General features: G+C 42.8%; 1 protein-coding gene across 3 annotated transcripts in view; it reads right to left on the reverse strand.

The window, feature by feature from the left end:
- Positions 1 to 21,993, reverse strand: part of FAM114A1 (family with sequence similarity 114 member A1) — a 67,763-nt gene that overhangs the window by 32,346 nt on the left and 13,424 nt on the right. For all 3 annotated transcript variants that reach the window (XM_077814605.1, XM_077814606.1, XM_077814604.1), the window contains exons 4-6: positions 3,397 to 3,519; positions 3,122 to 3,228; positions 670 to 804 (exon numbers count right to left, since the gene is read on the reverse strand). In XM_077814605.1, coding sequence (XP_077670731.1) covers positions 670 to 804; positions 3,122 to 3,228; positions 3,397 to 3,519 — 365 coding nt within the window. The remainder of the gene's footprint in view (positions 1 to 669; positions 805 to 3,121; positions 3,229 to 3,396; positions 3,520 to 21,993) is intronic.

Consider the following 21,993-nt stretch of genomic DNA (forward strand, 5'->3'; position numbering starts at 1 on the left):
TTAATACACACACACACAAACACTGTTTATTGATGAAATTCTATTGCAGCTAGCAAAAGTAGTAAGCAGTTACTGAATATCTGTACCTGGAGAGCTAAAGTAACTGGCACTTGCAATGATTATATTCAGATTATACTGTTACAAGGTCTCTGAATCTTTGAAGACACAAGTCATGTGTCTTTGACTCATATAGTGAGGGCATGGTGCATTGCTGTTGAGTATCCTGTTTCCCTAGATGACAGCATTAATTTAAAAGCATAAAAGTAATAATTTTTTACTGCTTTAATTTTTTTCCCAATAAAATGAATGTTACATTTCACTATTACTCATTCCCCAGGAAACCACTACAACTATGTATGCATTGGTGTGAATGCAAGATTTATAACTATCATGAAAACATTTGATCACTTATCCAGAGTACAGTGTTTATCACCTGACACAGTATCTTATGAAAATCGGTAATTGCACATCCTTGCTTATATGCAAGTGCTGATTTTACAAAATACGTTACTTTGCAGTCCTGCAGAGAACAAAGCGGAGCTGACACAATGCATAATTTTTATTTGCATAGATTTAACTATCCTAAATTAACCCTACCACTGATGTGAATGAAATTCTGGCTCAGTAATCTGCAACTGCACTAACAAAACAGGTTTGAAGCAGTCTAACCTGAGATAAGGAAACTGTTCTTTCCATCAGTATTTTGGTTCTCTTAAATCCAGGATCACTTTCTGCCAGGACATTCATGGTTTTCTTGCCGATAAATTCCAAAGCATCTAGACCACCAGTCAAAACACTTTTTCCCTGTACATAAAACAATGCAGTGTGGTTATTTTCTTTACACTTTAAGTTAATAAGAAATTGTAAAAAACATTGATACTGCTGATGCGGACTTTGAATTTTTAATTTATTAAAGTTTCTCCACCCGTACTAATAATAGGATTTATGACTTCATCAATCATCTCACTTTGCTTTGAATCCATGTTCCTGGAGAAAAAGTACTATACAAAGGCTTTATAATTAACTTATTTTGAATGACATTTCATAGCTTGAAGTCAATAAGAAATATGTCCAATAGCAATTCTCTTAATAAATTAAATAATACTAATCAGAGAATAAAGCCATATTTGCTTTGTATACATGTATGACTCATCTTTTCCTGTAAATGGCATGCAGTGGGTCAGTGCAAATCTTAGGTACAAAAGGTTCCTTTGAAGTTAAGGACCCTTATGAGAGGAGCTCACCTCACTCATGGAACTGATTTTTTTTTTTTTCATTTGACAGCTGCAAAGAACTGCTACATGGGAGATTCTCTCAAATGAAACCATTGATCCTCTGTCCTCTCATCAGCTTTATTCACCTCTCTCATTGGTTCAGCTACATGGAAGAAGAACCTACACTGGCTAACTATTCTGTCTTTAGCCTAGACTCTATGTTTGGCAGCTTCTCAAATGAGGAGCTGAACATGGAAAACTTTACAGAGGTCTCAGCAGTCAAGACTGCCTTTGTTCTCCGATTAGAACACTGAAGGAAACTTTCTTCAACCATAGGCAGGAGTCACTACATTACCATGAGGAACCTGAACTCCTCTTTTTCTTCTTGATACCATTTGTTACCTTGATATGATGGCCTTCACCACCCACGTGGACAGCTCTCACTTTCCAGCTCACCCTCCTAATTCTCCCACATCCAGACTGGCCTCCCCACAGAGCTCAGGCAGTCTCACCCAAACTCACCACCAGCAAATCGTGGGTAGCTACAACCTCACTGACTCTGTGACTCTCATTGCAGCCCTCAAGGAGTGGTCAATGGCAGTCTTTCCATGTTCCCAGAATCCTTGACATTAGAGCAAAGCTATGCTTCGAATGAGCTGGACAGTCATTGTAATGGAACATCACCCTCACCAGTTTTTCACAAGGGAAACCCTGCCACCTATGCTTCCTAGATGCTGCCTGCAATTTTCTGCAACCCCATGTTAGAGCACCATGCAAAAGAGTTCAAAGGAAAATGACTGTAGTGGTAACATTGTATACACACTGAAAGGAACAAGGCAAGATGTGGATGGACACTGGAGATGGTAAAATGGAAGAAGCAACAGGATTAGGCAAAAGCAGGGATACAGGGGAGGAGAGGGAAGAAGAGAGTGAAATGCAATGCTTAGGTTTTGAGCCTGGATGACAAGGAATATGGAGAGGACAATAGTAATAATGGATAAGGGAGGAAAGATGAATAGATAGCTCAAATTTTGCCATGTTGAGTTTGAGATGGCACCAAGATATCCAGAGAGCAGTGTCAAAGAGACAGTTAGAGATGTGAGACCAGGCAAAGAGGGAGAGGCCAGGGTAGAGAAGAAAAGGAATCATTTAGTAAAAGTCTTGAACCAAGCAAATGTAGGATTGTTTTGTTTTATCTGCCAGGAAAATATCAGAAACCCTCCTCTCAAAGTTAATCACGAAGGACTTGATTTTAATAAAAATCACATGAGAGCACCACACCTCCACATGACTCCCAAGGCTTTGCATAGACATACACAGTGCAGCTGCCAGAATTTTTTTAAAACTAAGTCTAGTCCCAAATGTTCACTCAAAGGCCATGTCTACACTTTGAGCTAGCTATGTGATTCCCAGCTCACATACACGTACTCGTGCTAGCTCAATGAGAGCCAGCGCGAGTATAAACAGTAGTGGAGCCATAGTAGCATGGGCAGCAAGATGCAGTGGCATGGTTCAAAACCAGGCTGAATACAAACTCACCTGAACTTCATGGGTACGTCTCAGCATTGCTAAGCTGAGCCTCTGCTGTTACTGCCCGTGCTACTACAGCTACGTTATTGTTTATAGGTGCACTAGCTCTCATCGAGCTAGCATGAGTATGTGCAGGCAAGCTGGGAATCACACCCCTAGCTCGCAGTGTAGGTGTAGCCTAAATTGGTTACTTTCTTTGATATACCTGACATTTTATATTGAGCTAATTATTTTTGCATAAAAGTGTCATTGTAGATCTGTGGTTCAAACACTGTTTTTCAGTCACACAACTCCCAAACCCTCGTCTTCAAATATGACTTGCAATTAGAGGGCATGAAGGAGAACTTGAGAAGACAAGACACATTTGAGTTACTCACTGTGTTCTGTACAGCATTAGTGATTGTTGACAGCATCCCACGAGATCCAGATGAAGGAGAAGAGGGTGAAGCCCCAACAGAGCTCTGGTCTGGGACATCGTTGGAATCTAATAAAATGAAAAAGAGCCAGGCACAATGCATCTTCAACACTGTGTTATCTTCAACAAATCACAATGAACTGGATTCTGTCACCAAAATCTTTGTATTTCCTAAATTGTATACATTTGACAATTTGTCAGAAAGTTCCGTTCAACTTGGACTAATAAGCTACTTACTGATGATCCCTGGTGTTTCACTCTCAGTTGTGGCAGGTTGTGCTCCTTCTGAAGATGTTGAACTCGCATTATGAATTCTTAGAGTGGCCCCTGCTTTTTCCTTTACTGCAGTTAATCCATGACCTGTTTAGATGCAATTATGCATGTGTCTGTGATTTGGAAACACTCTTATTACTACTAACAAGTCATAATATTTAATCTTAGTAAATACATTAATTAAAAAATAGGTGAAAATCACAAAATATGAAGCCTACTACATCTGCTTAACTTATTTTCTAGGTCAGAAAAGCCAGCTAGACCTTCATTTACTCACTAGTTATATTAACACATTTCAAACTCGTGTCCTGTTTGTTAATTGAGCAGAAATGATGAAACTGAAATACAATACAAATGATACAGGATATAGATCATTGTAAATCTTGTTACTGTGAGAGCGAGAGAGAGAGAGAGAGGTAAATGTAGTGCCCAATCTTTCAAAGTACTGAGTGCCTTCAGCTCTGATAAATTGATACGGGAATTGAGGGTGCTCTGTGCCTCCCAGGGCTGGAACTTAAGTGGAATTCAGATGTTTCATAAGAATGGATGGCCATACTGGGTCAGACCAATGGTCCATCTAGCCCAGTATCCTGTCTTCCGACAGTGGCAAGTGGAATGAACAGAACAGGACAGTTATTGAGTGATATATCCGCTGTCATCCAGTCCCAGTTTCTGGCTATCAGAGGTTTAGGGACACCTGGTGCATGGGGTTGTATCCCTAACCATCTTGGCTAATACCCATTGACAGACCCATCCGCCAGGAACTTATCCAGTTCTTTCTTGAACTCTGTTAATAGTCTTGGCCTTTACTATATCCCCTGGCAATGAGTTCCACAGATTGACTGTTCGTTGTGTGAAGAAGTACTTCCTTGTGCTTGTTTTAAACTTGCTGCCTATTAATTTCATTGGTTGACCCCTGGTTCTTGAGTTATGTGAAGGGGTAAATAACACTTCATTATTCACTTTCTCCACACCAGTCATGATTTTATAGACCTCTATTATATCCCCCCTTAGTCATCTCTTTTCTGCATTGAAAAGTCCCCATCTTTTTAATCTCTCCTTGTATGGAAGCTGTACCATACCCCAATCATTTTTGTTGGCCCTTTCTGTACCTTTTCCAATTCTAATTATCTTTCTGAGATGAGGTGACCAAAACTGCATGCATTATTCAAGGTGTGACCATATCAAAGATTTACACAGTGGCATTACGATATTTTCTGTCTTATTATCTATCCTGTTCTTTATGGTTCCTAACATTGTTGGCTTTTTTGACTGCTGCTGCACTCTGAGCAGATGTTTTCATCAAACTATCCACAGTGACTCAAAGATCTCCTTTTTGAGGGAAAACACTTAATTTATACCCCATCATTTTGTATGTATCATTGGGATTATTTTTTCCAGTGTGCATTACTTTGCACTTATCAACATTGAAGTTTATCTGCCATTTTGTTGCCCGTCACCCACTTTTGGGAGATTCCTCTGTAACTCTTTGCAGTCAATTTTGGACTTAACTATCTTGAGCAATTTAGTATCGTCTGTAAACTTTCCCACCTCACTGTTTACCCCCTTTTCCAGATCATTAATGAATATGTTGAATGGCACAGGTGCCAGTATAGATCCTGGGGGGACCCTGCTATTTACCTCTCTCCACTGTGAAAACTATCCATTTATTCCTACCCTTTGTTTCCTATCTTTTAACCATATACTTTCCTCTTAACCCTTGATTGCTTACTTTGTTTAAGAGCTTTTGGTGTGGGACCTTGTCAAAGGCTTTCTGAAAGTCCAAGTACACTGTATCCACTGGGTCTCCCTTGCCCACCTGCCTTCTGACACCCTCAAAGAATGCAATTCATCTTTTTTCCCCAACATTTTTGGGGCTATCAGATTTGTTGTCAAGTGTGTTACTTGGATTGGCATTTTAGCAACACTTTCCCTAAAAGCCCTGAGAGGTGATACAAAGGAGAGTTGAGGATGCTCAGGACCTTACAGGACTAGGCTCTGAACACAGATGCAGGGCTTTCCCTTATGAACCTTTGCTATCTAAACAATCAATCATCCCACTCTCCTGGGTTATCTTGTGGCTCTAATTTTAACCTTCAAATCATCTTCCCCCATAATGCTGTTGCCGGCACCCAGTGCTGAGAGGCAAAACAACAGCGGGGTTCGTTACCTGGTGTGCGTCACCCAATAATCACAACGGGGTGGAGAAGCAGAAATGTTTATTTGCAGCTGCAAAAAGGTACAGGGAGAATAGAATCTCAAATCCTGCACACAGAGCAGGAAGTTACACAGGCTTTTATACATTTTCTTTTTAGCATACTTATTTAATAGCAAGTTTCAGAGTAACAGCCGTGTTAGTCTGTATTCGCAAAAAGAAAAGGAGTACTTGTGGCACCTTAGAGACTAACCAATTTATTTGAGCATAAGCTTTCGTGAGCTAGAGCTCACTTCATCGGACGCATACTGTGGAAACTGCAGAAGACATCATGCACATTGTAGGGAGAGTGGTCACTTTGGATGAACTATTACCAGCAGGAGAGTGAGTTTGTGTGTGTATGGTGGTGGGGGGTGAGAAAACCTGGATTTGTGCTGGAAATGGCCCACCTTGATTTTCATACACATTGTAAGGAGAGTGGTCACTTTGGATAAGCTATTACCAGCAGGAGAGTGAGTTTGTGTGTGTGGTTTTTGGAAAAAAAAAAAGGGGGGAGGGGTGAGAAAACCTGGATTTGTGCTGGAAATGGCCCACCTTGATTTTCATACACATTGTAAGGAGAGTGGTCACTTTGGATGGGCTATTACCAGCAGGAGAGTGAGGTTGTGTGTGGGGGGGGTGGAGGGTGAGAAAACCTGGATTTGTGCTGGAAATGGCCCAACTTGATTATCATACACATTGTAAGGAGAGTGATCACTTTAGATAAGCTATTACCAGCAGGACAGTGGGGTGGGAGGAGGTATTGTTTCATGGTCTCTGTGTATATAATGTCTTCTGCAGTTTCCACAGTATGTATCCGATGAAGTGAGCTGTAGCTCACGAAAGCTTATGCTCAAATAAATTGGTTAGTCTCTAAGGTGCCACAAGTACTCCTTTTCTTTTTATTTAATAGCAAGCTGCCCTAAGTATCCATATAGCCAGCCAATCCAGTTACCAGCTAGTTTCCTTGTTTTTTGTATTATTTGTTAAACTATACATAAAGCTGCTTTATTTAGCATTGTTTTTTTTATATTTGCCCTGTTTGGCCTTGTTTAGTTTCAGGCAGTCTGACTCTGCAACATATTGTTGCAAATCCTCAGCATAACTGCTGCGAGTGCCTCCAAGCGGGGGGGTCCAGGGACACTTGGGCCTAGTACGTATAGCTGCTGCGAGTGCCTCCAGGCGGGAGGGGGGGCCAAGGACACTTGGGCCTAGTGTGAGGGGGCTTCATTGACACTCGTGGTCTTTTATCCCCTCGAGTTACCTAGTGGCCATGCCCCAGTGTCCCCAACAATACTAACCAGCTTTCATTGTGCATGTTACCTGGACATTTGACCTTTGGATAGGAGAAGCTCTGGTTGGATTAGATGGCAGAAAAACAAGCATTACACTACCATTTAGGAAGGTATTTGGTAGGCGGTCCCATTGAAGTCAATGGGACTATTTACAACCTCAAGGCAGGCTTAGGTAAAGGTTGTTCTTTCAAAAGCATGCAGTGTTTGCCAAACTCTGCTCCTACTGGAGTCAACGGGACCAGGGTTAGGACAATGCTGAGAGCTTCTGAAAATCCTTTGCATATACCCTGCGGATTTGGAGCCTAAGTATGTATAAGGAGGTATTAATGATACTTCTGCACACTTATGCTTCTCTGCCATCAGCTAAGTTGTCATGAGTTAATAAGCTGTGATGTGAAAAATCAATATAGAAAACAAATCAAAGACATTTCTAGAAATCTAAAACAAACACAACTGTAGGTGTTTATTAAATATTGTCCATACTCCCTAAGATTGGGAACAGCATGCATTTTATAAATTAAAAAATGAGTCTTCCCGGAGTTATTTTGATTGCTGCAGAACAGTTCATCATTAGCTAGAGTACAGTACAGTATTTATATACATCTGGGGTATCCAATTAGAGAGAGATGCAACAAACCATTTTGATTGAAGGTGGAGAGGAGGGAAGTTTTGCTGCATGATTCTGTGATCACCAGACGGATTACTCATGAGATGCTCTATGAATTCAATAAGTATCGCCTGGGGACCATAAAATTACATAAAATAACTCCACATTCTGAAGCAGCACATTTGAGAGATCACATGCAAGAACAGCAGAGTATCTGGGGGAAAACACAAAGTTCCAAAGTACAGGTTTCAGAGTAGCAGCCGTGTTAGTCTGTATCCGCAAAAAGAACAGGAGTACTTGTGGCACCTTAGAGACTAACAAATTTATTTGAGCATAAGCTTTCATGAGCTACAGCTCACTTCATCGTAGCTCATGAAAGCTTATGCTCAAATAAATTTGTTAGTCTCTAAGGTGCCACAAGTACTCCTGTTCTTTTTCCAAAGAACAGAATCTCTTACAGAACAGACCAGCAGATTGTGCTGACTATGTGCAATAAATGATTTACTATTTTATAGTTTAGTCTACATGGGACTCTTGCATTTTACATCGAAACAACGAGACTTCACAGCTTAGAATTTTCATTTGTCACAACAAGATGGTTGAAGTAATCTTTGCCTCTTTTTTCCTATCTCACAAACTGTAGTTGTATGTCAAACTGCATGGTTAGTTAGACTACCTGCAATAAAACTGTGAGTGAACAGAGTTATTGCAGAGTGGAGTTCTACTTTATCTTTCCCTAGCCTGCTGTGCATTTTAATTGGTTCAATGAAAATATTATTAGCATTAGTAAATTCATGATTCATTATTTTTATTGACCAACTTTCTGGGACTTGTTTATGTAATTGTTAATTTGTGCTTGTAAACTAATATAGCTAGATACTCTATACGTTGCATTTGTTAGCATTTCTATTATTTATATTTTTACAAAAGGGAAATCCAAAAGAAATTTCAATTACTTTTTTTTCTACTGAGTCATAAAATTGAATTAATCTTTTTTTGAGATTGTGACAAAATATTGCAGATAAATCAATACATAATTTTTAAAAATCTTAACTGCACATAGGAAGGGTGTGCCGGGTTTTATTTAGGTTTATTTTCCAGTTTCCTTACATAAAAATGACGTTTTGTTATTCTTACATTCTGAAATGCTGACCTGAAAAATATGCTTGTAGCTTTTCAGCTATGCTCACACCTTCAAGAGAACGAGCATGTATATCTTTGTTGCTGTGTTGATATTTACATATGAGAATTCAGCATTTGCAGAACTATACATCTAGCTTTCATGCACCACAGAACTGTGAGCCAATAATTCAGGGAAACTGGATGCAGTTTTGCTGAACTAAGCTCTGAGCTAAGCACCTTTGATTATAACACAAGAAGCTGATTAGCTCAGAGTAGTGCAGCTGGGGCATGTCATCATTGTTGAGGATGTACATGAATGAGGAAATGCACAAACATTGTGGAAATACAAATTGTTTTAGAATGTGAGAGTGACAGACATTCAAATGAAAAATTATTTGTTACTTTAACAACATGGAAATGGGAGGGTTCTCAGTGGTTCTATGTTTTAGAGATGAAGACTTACTGATTTTGTTTTACAAAGTGGTGTCATATTTACGCAGATATTACAAATACAGTATCTTCTCACAAAATTAGTGACTCTTTTCTGTCCACCCTCTCTCCATCTCTTTCCTAATTAAATTTGTGGCTTTGTCTCCACTTCCTTCACCTAACTGTCTCAAAGACAAAGGAGCTTCTCTTGGGTGAGAGGAGAATCTTTCAGTACCCCTGTCATTTTGGAGAAAAACTCTGCTTGGGGTACTTTTTCTTGTTTTGTTTTTTTGTTGGTTGACTTGTTTGTTACAAGGTTAGAGAGTTTTGATTAGTGGGAGAAGGTGTTTGTGTAGAATGTTGTCACTGTCATTCTTGCTACGGTGGAAAGGCTTTTTCAAAGAGGAAGGTTTTGCAACAAATCCTAAAGACAGTCAGCTCCGCATTTGACGATCACCTCTGGAAATTTGTACCAAAGTCAGATCCCCTAAATCAGGAACACTTTGTCCACAACTCTGACTCTTCATCATGGGCTTTATGATCTTCATGGTCCCAGAGGAGTAGTGCTTAATTTGTGCCAGGGCTTGCCAGGGCTGAGCCCCGACACTTCTGGGCTTGGCAGTTCAGAACCCAGGCACCTCTGGGCTTGCTGTGTCAATTATAAAAAAATTGCTTGAGCCCCAGCATCTCTTTCATTACAAATTAAGCTCTGCAGAGGAGTGCAACTGTTGCAGAGATTCATATGTTGAATTCTGATCTTTATGATTTAATATGTCAAAGATTAGGTCCAAGGCCTAAAACTGGCATCTGAAACTGGCTGGGAGCCAGCAGAGGGAGTTGAGCATGGCCTGATGTGCTCATAACAACCTCAATCACAGAATAAGACAGCACATGCAGAACAGTGCTGCCCCCAGTTCATATCTAGAAATACATGGCATCACAGCATGCTCACCCTCAACGCTACTAGTTCCCCATGGATTTTAGGGTGCAGGTCAAAACTGCCCTCTGTGTTTTTAAAGCTCTCCAAGGACACACACCTGGGCTAGATTCTGATCACAGTTACACCATTATGTAAATCAGGAGTAAGTCCATTTAAAACAGTAAGTGAGATCAGATTCAGGCCCCATGTATGTTCAAATTCCAAAAGGTATTTATATGTATATGTTTTTATAACACAGCAACAAAATGGCAGAGGAAATTCAGTGTTGATAAATGCAAAGTAATGCACATTGGAAAACATAATCCTAACTATACATATAAAATGATAGGGTCTAAATTAGCTGTTACCACTCAAGATAGAGGTCTTGGAGTCATTGGGGATAGTTCTCTGAAAACACCCACTCAATGTGCAGCGGCAGTCAAAAAAGCTAACAGAATGCTGAGAATCATTAGGAAAGGGACAGATAATAAAACAGAAAATATTATATTGCCTCTATGGTAGGCCCACATCTTGAATACTGCATGCAGATCTGGTTGTCCCATCTCAAAAAAGACACACTGACGTTGGAAAAGGTAAAGAAAAGGGCCACAAAAATTACTGAGGTCTGGAACAGCTTCCATATGAGGACAGATTGATAAGACTGGAACTTTTCAGCTTGGAAAAGAGAAGCCTTAGGGCACGTCTACACTGGCAAAGTTACAGCACTGGCAGTTACAATGCCACTCAGAGAGCGCAGAAGGAAAACCACTGTTGTGTGGTCACTTTGAAAGTTGCCTGCACAATAGGGTGTTCACACTTGTGGCACTTGCAGTGCTATTTGGAGTGGTGCACTCTGGGCAGCTATCCCACAGAGCACCTTTTTCTCTTTTGCCGCTAAGACTTGTGGGAAGGTGGAAGGGGTTGCGGGGCATCCTGGGTCCAGTCCCAATGCCCAGTGACGCATTGTTTCGCATTCCAGCAATCCCTGAGCTTCCGTCCGCATTTGGCACCGTCTTTCAACAGTTTGTGTACTGCATGCTCCACTTCTTTCAAGCTGTAGGAATGGATCCCGAACTGCTGACCAGTATGCTGCTCACTCTGACCAACACGTCATGAGTGGCAGGGGAGTTATTCCTTAAACTACAAAGTCAAGAGGAGCGTGATGTTGATCTCACCACACGTAGTAGCTATGACATAAGATTGCTTGTGGCTTTCACGGAGGTGCTGACCACAGTGGAACGCTGCTTTTGGGCTCAGGAAACAAGCACTGAGTGGTGAGATCACATCATGATGCACATCTGGGATGATGAGCAGTGGCTGCAGAACTATTGCATGAGGAAAGCAACATTCATGGGACTGTGTGATGAGCTTGCCCCAGCCCTGCGGTGCAAGGACACGAGAATGAAAGCTGCCCTGTCGTTGGAGAAGCACGTGGCGATTGCACTGTGGAAGCTGGCTACTACAGACTGATACTGATCGGTCGCTAACCAGTTTGGAGTGGGAAAGTCAACCGTTGGACTCGTGTTGACGGAAGTGTGCAGGGCCATTAATCGCATCCTGCTCCGAAAGACCGTGACTCTGGGCAACGTGCGTGATATTGTGGATGGCTTTACACAAATGGGCTTCCCTAACTATGGAGGGGCAACAGATGGCACGTACATTCCAATTCTGGCACTAGACCACATAGACACCAAGTACATTAATTGCAAGGGGTATTTCTCAATGGTTCTCCATGCATTTGTGGATCACCGTAGACGTTTCACGGACATTAACGCAGGCTGGTCCAGAAAGGTGTATGACGCATGCATGTTTCGGAACACTGGCCTGTTCAAGAAGCTGCAAGCAGGGGACTTTCTTCCCAGACCAGAAGATCACCATAGGGAAAAGTCGAAATGCCCATTGTGATCCTTGGAGACCCTGCCTACCGCTTAATGCTGTGGCTTATGAAACCGTACACACGGCAACTTGACAGCAGCAAGAAGCGGTTCAAAAACAGGCTGAGCAAGTGCAGAATGACTGTGGAGTGTGCATTTGTCCGTTTAAAAGCCCGCTGGCAATGCCTGTATGTTCAGCTGGACATGGCTGATGACAATATTCCTATGTTTATAGCTGCGTGCTCTATGCTCCATAATATTTGTGAAGGGAAGGGCGAAAGCTTCACTCAGGGCTGGACCACAGAGGCTCAGCACCTGGAGGCTGTGTTTGAACAGCCAGAGACCAGGGCTATCAGAAGGGTACAGTGTGGGAACATAAGGATCAGGGATGCCTTGAGGCAACAATTTGAGGCTGAAAACCCCTAATATTTGTTACTATGCTTGGGACTGCAGTGCTTGTAATGCTAGGAGGTGATTGGTGCACATGCTGCAAGAGGGGGCCTTAATATAATTGTATATTGCTTTGCAGTGCTCTTTTTGCTTTCACTTAATAGAATAAAGATTGCTTTCAAACAAACAATTCTTTATTAAAAGACAACAACCCGAGGAGAGAGTCAAACGAAAAAATTCATCAGCAGGGAGGGGGATGGGGGAAGGGAAGGTATCAAGAGGAGGAGGGGTCCCAAGATGGCTACAGATTTGTGTATGTCCAGGGATCATACCCAACTTTCTCCTTGGAGTACAATGCAGTGGGTGCTGTACTTCAGCAGGGCCAAACCCAGAGGAAGGGGTGTTGAGTGCAGTGGATAGTGGGAGCCCACACTGCTGGACTGTGAGGAGGGAGGAGTGGAACGCTGCGGGTAGGGAGTGGAGCCAGGAGGTTGATTACAGTGTGTTGACGGTGTGCGGGAGGGGCATGGGAAAGAGTTTTGTGACTTTTTATTAGTATACTAGAATCGCCTGGTGCGTGTCCACTTGGCGCTCTATAACATTTAAGAGCCACTCGATGGCTTCTTTCTGGTGTGCCGCATTCTCCTTTCAGTCCCTCTTCTCGCTGTCCCGCCACTCCTTCAATTCCTGTTTCTCAGCGGCGGAGTGCATCATAACCTCACAGAGAAAGTTCACCTTAGTTCTTTGTGGCCGCTTTCTAATTTTGCACAGCCATTCTCCTGCCGATAAGGGAGGCCGGCCTCCCAGGGTCATCTCTGTGAAGTTTAAATGCAACATTTTACAGAAGCTGTATTGTTTGCAACACAGACAACACTGATTCAGTGCTTTAAAATACAGACAGTCCTCACACACCTGTCACTAACTGGCTGACCCCAGGCAAACACACATGAGCCACAAGACCCCCCAAAATTGTGAGTTACCGTTAATGGGGCAAGAAACAAAGCACCTCTGCCGAGGAATCTGCGGCAGCAGATTGCCCAGTATCTCCATGAGTATCCTGGAGATCGGTGAGGGAGATTCCCGTGAAGTGAGGGAGTCTATCAACAGCCTGTTCCGCCGCTCAGATTAGGCATGCGGTAGGAGACAAGCCTGATTTCTGCAACCCTCCTGCTCCCAACAAATCACTTCAGCAATTCCCAAAATCAGATCCACTTACCAAGGGCCTCCTCTCCTGTATGTGCTTCAGCAAGATCCAATTGCTGTGACTGGCTAGGTTCCTCCAGGGTAGAAAAGAGCTCCTGTCTGCATGCATCTCTGGTCTCCGAGCTATCCTCTGCCTCTGGGTCCCCCTCCCCATCTTCATCCAAGATTTCCTCTTCCTTTGCTTGGTCCACTCTCGACTGGCACATGAGCCAAAGAAGTATCCACAGGGGCCTTCGCAGTGGAGGTGGGTTCGCCACCGAGTATTGTGTCCAGCTCTTCGTAGAACCAGCAGCTCGTGGGCGCAGCACCGGAGCAGTGGTCTGCCTCCTGCGCCTTGTGGTAGGCGTTCCGCAGCTCCTTCACTTTTAACACACACTACAAGGTGTCCCGGTCTTGGTCCCTTTTTATCATGCATTGTGAAATCTGTCCTTAGGTATCATAATTCCTATCGCTGGAGCGCAGCTGGGACTGCACAGCTTCCTCTCCCCAAATGCTGATGAGGTCTAGCAGCTCAGCATTGCTTCAAGAGGGGGATCACCTAGTGCGTGGAGCAGGCATGGCCACCTGGAAAGGTGCGCTGAGACCACTGTATGCATCACTGAGCAAACAGGAAGGGGACTTTCAAATTTGCAAAGGAATGTACGAGGTGGGGATGACGGTTGGTCACCTGAGGGCAGGGCAGTAGAGTTCAAACCGATGACCAGAGAGGCGAGAACAAGCATTGTGGGACACCTCCTGGAGGCCAATCGCAGCGCTGTAATCACCACTGTGTCTACACTGGCACCGCAGCGCTGCAGCCCCGGCGCAGAAAGCTCTACGCCTCTCGTGGGGGTCGTTTTTTTACAGAGCTACAACTGCACAGAAACTGCGCACTAAGTGGCTTGGCAGTGTGTACACCTCAGGAGTTACAGAAAGCAGAAAGCTGCTTTACTGCGCAGAAACTTGCCAGTGTAGATGGGGCCTAAGAGGGGACATGAAAGAGCTCTATAAAATCATGAATGGTGTGGAGAAAGTAAATAAGGAAGTGTTGTTTCCTCCTTCTCATAACACAAGAACTACAGGTCACCAAATGAAATTAATAGACAGCAGATTTAAAACAAACAAAAGGAAGTATTTCTTTATAAAATGCAGTTAACCTGTGGAACTCTTTGCTAGAGGATGTTATGAAGGCCAAGCCTATAACAGGGTTCAAAAAAGAACTGGATAGGTTCATGGAGGATAGGTCCATCACTGGCTTTTCGCCAGGATGGGCAGGGATGCAAAACCATGCTCTGAAGTGCTGCTAGCCTCTGTTTGCCAGAAGTTCGGAATGGGTGACAGGGGATAGATCACTTGATGATTATTTGTTCTGTTCATTCCCTCTGAAGCACCTGGTATTGGCCACTGTTGGAAGACAATGTTAGGATATAGATATTCAGGCCTCTCTGTAAAGGCCTATACTCTAAGAATTTAGATGTATTGTTATCACTTGGCTAGTTATAGAGATATAAAAGAAAGAATCAGAATCACTGTCTGCCGGTGTAAGGGCCTTCTCTTACTGTGACAGTCTGAGGCCCTGTGCTTAGGCTAAGGCCTTTGGCTAAGCACCAGAGGCAGCCATAAGCTGGGAAGCAACCGGTCACCTCCTCACATTCCAAACTAGTCACATTGAAATAAGGTGCTATTGGGCTGTTAGGAATACAATTCTGTCCTGATAGTGCCTATCACCTCCAGAGAAAGGGAAGTGCCTAGAAAATGTAAAAGGAAACTTAGTTTGATAGCATCCTGTCTGGCAAGAACTCACTTATCAATAGCTGGGATGTGAAATCCTCACTTCTGTATTGTTTTGTCATTATAGTTCCCACTTTGCTATTGTTTGTCTGTATAATCTCTGTCTCGTTCTGTGATTGTTTCTGTCTGCTGTATAATTAATTTTGCTGGGTGTAAACTAATTAAGGTGGTGGGATATAATTGGTTACATAATCATGTTACAATATGTTAGGATCGGTTAGTTAAATTTCAGGAAAATGATTGGTTAAGGTATAGCTAAGCAGAACTCAAGTTTTACTATATAGTCTGCAGTCAATCAGGAAGTGAGTGGGAGTGTGTGTGGGGAAATGGGAACAGGGAATGGGGGTGGGGAAATTGGAATCATGTTTGGCTAAGGGCAGGAATGGGAACAGAGACACAGGTGTAAGGCTCTGTGGTGTCAAAGCTGGGAAGGGGGACACTAAGGAAGGAAACTGGAATCATGCTTGCTGGAAGTTCACCCCAATAAACATCGAATTGTTTGCACCTTTGGACTGCGGGTATTGTTGCTCTCTGTTCATGTGAGAAAGACCAGGGAAGTAAGTGGGTGAAGGAATAAGCCCCCTAACAGACAGGATATTGGGCTAAATGGACCATTGGTCTGACTCAGTAAGGCCGTTCTTATGTTCTTAACTGACATGAAGGGCTGTAAACTGTATCAGTGATTCTCAACCTTTTCCATGTCACGACTCCATGTTATAAGAAAAAAATATTTCATGCTCCATGTAGCAACAAAGAAAGGGAAGATGGCTGCAGCCCCCTGAAATCTGTTCAGCACTACTAGGTTGCAAAGCATGAACTTTATTAAATGTCTTTATAATGTAAGAACTGTAAAAAATGTGTTCTTTTTACAGCAGCTTAATCATCTGTGTGTTATTTCCAAAGCGGTTTTTAACATCCATGTTATTTCAGTCTTAAACATATCATGCCCAATCAGCTCTAATGTATGTAATGAAAGAGAAAGAGATTAAGTTGTCTTTTTTATGACCACACAAGGTATGAGCATAACATCCAGCCTTCGCAGTTGATGTTATTTCTTTTTCTGCACGAAGGGAATAATATATTTAGGGAAAGGAACAGCTTTTCACAGCATCTGTGTTTCAGTTTCACATCTTCTCAGGCATTTCCACTTCTGTTCCACACATAACGAAATTTAAGCTATGTAACACTGATTACTACACATACCTACAAACCACTCATGCATACCGTGACATCAGCAAGCTACATTTCATTTTGTCATACCAAATGACAGAAAGACATCAGGAAGCACAAAGAAAAGGTTTATGGTGGTTGATATTTCAGTGTACTGTTATGCAGGATAAAGAACTGGAAGAGGAATACAGATATGCACAAAATAATCAAGATAGCAGAATACTGAATATGAGCAATGTGTAAAGAGACACCTTATGCAGCTCTCTAATATCAATTAATTGATAATTCAAATTAAACAGTGGCAGAATAGAAACCCAAATATTTTTTCACTGTATTATGGCATATTAACGGATATGTAAGTTTAAACATGGGCATCTGATTTTTACAACTTATGTGGTGTGTTGTGCACATATGCCATAAATTAGGGAATAGGCTTTGGTAGGATATGCAACCAGTCCAACATCATAAGTGAAGCAAATATGTAACTTATGTAATGCACTAATATAAAGCAATAAAACATCTGCGTACACTATTGTGGATTCATTAAAAACATGACCATTTTAGAGAGGGAGGGGAAAAGGGCAAAGAAAATGGTTCTTTTTGTGACACAATGCAGCTATGCTGTTCACACCATAGTGGGACTGATTCTCTTCTCATTTACACCAGTTCAACTCCAGTGACTTCAACAGAGCTACTCTCAATACCCAGCACGCTTTTAAACAAAAATCTTCTTACCTCATTAAATGGCAACCTACTTCATTCTTTCTCCCATAGCCTCAAACATTTAATTAGTATGACATCTAGTGTCAAATACTGACCATGATTCAGGTTGTATGTGTTACCAATCAAAAGGCATTACGAAAGCTTTTTGTTTAGCACTGTGTCACAGTGTTCCTTCACCGACAACAATGCTAGTGGGGGTGCTGAGAAGAGGGGAAGCCCAACAAGACCAGTTAAATGTCAAGGTTACTTTGGAGATGGACATTTTCTTAAAAAAAAAAATTATATATATATATATATATATATATATATATATATATATATTTTGTATATTGTGACAAAGCTCTGTCCTAGCCTCCGTGGGTCCCGCGTTTCCTGGAGGATTTTGCTAGCCTCAGAGGCTCACTGTGACCCTCCACGTAAACCTTCTTTCTCTAGAGACAAGGGTCACAGTCTACTGAGCCATTTTCATCATAAGCCAGCAAGGGAGGTGAGGAGAAGTTATCCTTCCTTGCACAGTCTCTGTTGTCTCCCAATCTCAGTGATTAATCGGGGGCAAGGTGGGGCGGGGGAGCCCAGGCCCACCCTCTACTCCGGGCTCCAGGCCATGGACCCCAATAGTATCAGCTATGGTAGCTGACCTTTTAGAAACATGACATGTACAATTCCCTGGGCTACTTCCCCCACAGCAGCCCTCAATTCCTCAAGCTCCACTTCACCCTTACCTCAGGGCCTCCTTCCTTGTGCCTGATATGGTGTGTACTACTCAGCCTCTCCAACAGCGCAACTTCCTCCCACAGCTCCTGACATGCACCCGCACCTGACTAACTGGGAGGCTTTTAACTAGTTTCAGCCAGCCCCGATTGGCTTCAGGTGTCCCAATCAATCTAGCATTCTCCCTGCCTTCTGGGAAGTTCTTAATTGGCCCCAGGTGTCTTAACTGACCTGGAGCAACTTCCATTTCACTTAACCTGGTACCAGGGATTTGTTTAGCCTGGAGCTAATATATCTATCTCCCACTACTTTTCTATAGCCATCTGGCCTTGCCCCGTCACAATATGTAGAAATAATTAAGTAGAGAAAGAAGATTGAATCCACAGTGAAACTGCTGCTAGACACCACCACCACCAACGCTAAGCAAATTACTGCCATACTGTAAAAATGCTAATCCGTTTGGAAGCGCTAAATCAGGGCTTGAAGGATAATGAAACCACCAGGGATGAACATCCATTTCAGTCAGCCTTGAAGAGAGCTGTTAGCTCTTTAAAATTTTAACTGGTCAATCACAACTGTGCAACCATTTCAGCTACTTTTGCAAAGAACAATTTATAACAAAAAGCGTAGGACAGTAAACATTTGTCATGCTTGACTGGGAACAAGCAAGCCTGTTACAGAAATGAGATTACTAAGAAATAAAGTCCAAATCTAAGGTGTTGCTGCTAGTTTTAGTATGAGAAAAGTGGCTTTGTTTGTAGTACTTGCTACATTAAGGGAATGAGCAACATTCAAGTGGATTGAATCATGTGATGTCTGTTTTCTGTTATATTGGAACAGATGAAAGAGGAAGTATGGGATGAATTACTCAGCTACTCAATAGAATATTTTTTAAGGAGAATAATAAATATTCAATAAAAGGAAGCTACATTGCAAGGATTCCTTACCGACAGTAGAAAAAGCTTTGCTCCATTTCCTCTCTATACAGGAATTATAATACTGCTCAGACCTGTGGTCCATCTAGTCCAATAAATACCCTGTCTGACAGTGGACAACAATAAATACTTTAGAGTTGGGAACAAAAATTCCTATAATGGACAATTAAGAAATAGCCTGTCTGTAGGGGGAATTTCTTTCTAACCCCAAGTAGGCAGAGTCTGGCTTACGCCTGGAAGCATGGGGGCTTATATCTCATATAACAATGTTTCAATTTTATCTAAGGTAACTGTGAGTATTCATCCATAAAAATGTCTAATCCTTTTCTAAACCCTTCAGTACGAAGCTCTTGGCCCCAATGATATCTTGTGGCAGTGAGTTAGACAGGTCAATTATGTGTTTAAAAAAATATTTCCTTTTACTAGTTTTAAATGTGCTTACTTTCAATTTTATTGACTGTCCCCTTGTTCTTCTACTATGAGAAAATGTAACTATATGGGTAAGTATAAAATCATAGGATTAGAAGGGACTGCAGGGGACATATAGACTAACCACCTAATCTAATAATCTAACAGTATGATATTCTCTATACCATTAATTATTTTATATACTTTACCATATCCCGCATACCCATCTTCTCTCTAAACAATGCCATTCTTTTTAATGTCTCTTCATACCATACATCATGTCTCTTTTTTAGTCCTGAAGGGCCACATTTTACCATCAGATAAAGGTGTCTCTCTTAATTACCTTAATGAGAAATTCTGTTTTGCAAGTTAAATTCTGCTCTCAGTTACATGCCTGCAACCTCAGTTATTTCCAATATATAACAAAGGATTGGATTTGGCCCTACTTAGATAATTTCAGCATACAATTCAGAGACAGCAGTACACAATAAGAAAGGCTAGAGGTCATCCAGTCCAGCTGCCTTTCATATACAAAGAGGGAGACATTTTTAATTAGATATATTTATCACACACACACACACACACACAAAACCTATGTTAAAAGAACATTATTAAAGTTGCAAAGTCAAGCACACTTACATTAGGAAATACCAGAATACAGGTTGCCTGTGTAACCTTATTTCAGCACCCTAGGAAATTGGATTATGATACTGTCTTTATTACATGCTATTTTTTCCATGGGATCCCTGCTTCATTCAGTGCATGGGATGGATGGTGCTCTCTTAATGATCAGTTATTCAATATTTTGTTTTCTCCTCATTCTTCAAAGTGTGGCCCCATGTCTTAGTTACTATACACTATTCATACACTGCTCTGAAGACATATTAATTTCCTAATGGGCTTTTCTTTAGTTCTCTTCACTATAGTAACTGAGTGCTTTATTAATATTATTAATTAATTTATTTTCACAATACCCTGTAAGATTAGGGTGTGGCATTAACCCCACTTTATAGATGGAGAACTGTTGCACAGAGAGATTAAAGTCAAAAGTATCTACTAGTTTCGGGTATCCAATCTGAGATGCCTAACACTTGATTTTTCAGAATATGGAGCATTGTATTGCACTTTATATATTCAAAGCACAGTTCCCAGTTCTTCAGCTGCAGTGGTGAGTGCTCAGCACTTTTGCAAATCAGGCCCCAGGGTCTCAAATCAAGCACCCAGAAAATTAGGAAATACAATTAGTGACCACACGTGAATTGTTAGGTTTAACATTACACAGGAACTCTGGGGCAGAAGAAGTAGGATTAGAATCCGATTCTCCAGGGCAGCATTCAACTGCCTTAAGCATGAGACTGTCCTTTCTCTTCTTGCAATCCCCTGCCTCATTCACCACACACATTCAACTTCAGAAACAAATGAAGGAGGGGTCCTACAGACAGCAGCCTCCTTCACTAACAACCCTGATTCATCCCTAGAGTAGGTCCATCCTGTGCACTGAATGAGGCAGGGGTCCTGTGCAAAAATAGTATGTGATCTTGTAATTAAAGACTGTATCATAATGCATACACACAAGGGAATTGAACTGAGTTGCAGTAGTGATAAGATTTATATCCAGTGTAGAAGAAACATTAGACCGGGGTGAGTGAACTTTTTGGCCCAAGGGCCACATCGGGGATGCACTACTGTATGGAGGGCCGGGTAGGGAAGACTGTGCCTCCCCAAACAGCCTGGCCCCTGCCCCCATCCACCCCCTCCCACTTCCCGCCCCCCTCAGTACCTCCGACCCATCCAACTTCCCCTGCTCCTTAACCCCGACTGCCCCCCCACAGGACCCCCGCCCCTAACTGCCCCCTGGGACCTCACCCCCATTCAACCCCCTCCCTGCTCCCCATCCCCTGACTGCCACGACCCCTATCCACACCCCCTGCTCCTCATCCCCTGACTGCCCCCCCCCGCAGAACTTCCACCCCATCCAACTGCCCCCTGCTCCCTGTCCCCTGACTGCCCCTCGGGATCCCCTGCCCCTTATCCAACTCCCCTGCTCCCTTACCATGCTGGAGCCAGCCACGCTGCTGCGTGCCCGACAGGAGCGGTAGGCCAGAGCGCTACCCGTGCAGTGGTGTGGCTGCAGGGGACAGCGGGGAGGGGAAGGGGGCTGGGAGCTCAGGGGCCAGGCAGGACAGTCCCGCTGGCCAGATGTGGCCCGTGGGCCGTAGTTTGCCCACCTCTGCATTAGACAATAACCTGATCACATAGTGGAGTAAATACAGTAACTCCTCTCTTAATGTGTTAGTTATGTTCTTGAAGAATGCAACTTTAAGTGAAAGGATGTTAAGCTAATCCAATTTCCCCATAAGAATTAATGTAAATAGGAGGGGTTAGGTTCCAGGGAAATTTTTTTCGCCAGACAAAAGACATTATATACCTATACAGTATAAGTTATAAATAATTTTAAACAAACAATTTAATACTGTACTCACCAATGAGGATTGTGAAGCTTGGTTGAGGCAGGGACATAGCAGGATCGGGGCGTGGAAGCTTGCCCTGTTCCGCCCGCCCAGGGCTCCTGCCGGGGAGTGGGTGTGGGGATGCGGGGGCTTGCCCCGTTCCGCCCGCCCGGGGCTCCTGCCGGGGAGTGGGTGTGGGGGCTTGTCCCATTCCACCCACTTGCCCAGGGCTCCTGCCAAGGAGCAGTGTGGGGGCTTGCCCACTCCCCAGCTGGAATTCTGGGCAGGCGGAGCAGGTCAAGCCCCCGCACCGCAACCCCGCTCCCCGGCAGGAGCGCTGTGTGAGCGGAGCAAGGGGAGC

Source organism: Eretmochelys imbricata, chromosome 4 (assembly GCF_965152235.1).
Source record: "Eretmochelys imbricata isolate rEreImb1 chromosome 4, rEreImb1.hap1, whole genome shotgun sequence".
In the NCBI taxonomy this organism is placed as follows: domain Eukaryota; kingdom Metazoa; phylum Chordata; order Testudines; family Cheloniidae; genus Eretmochelys; species Eretmochelys imbricata.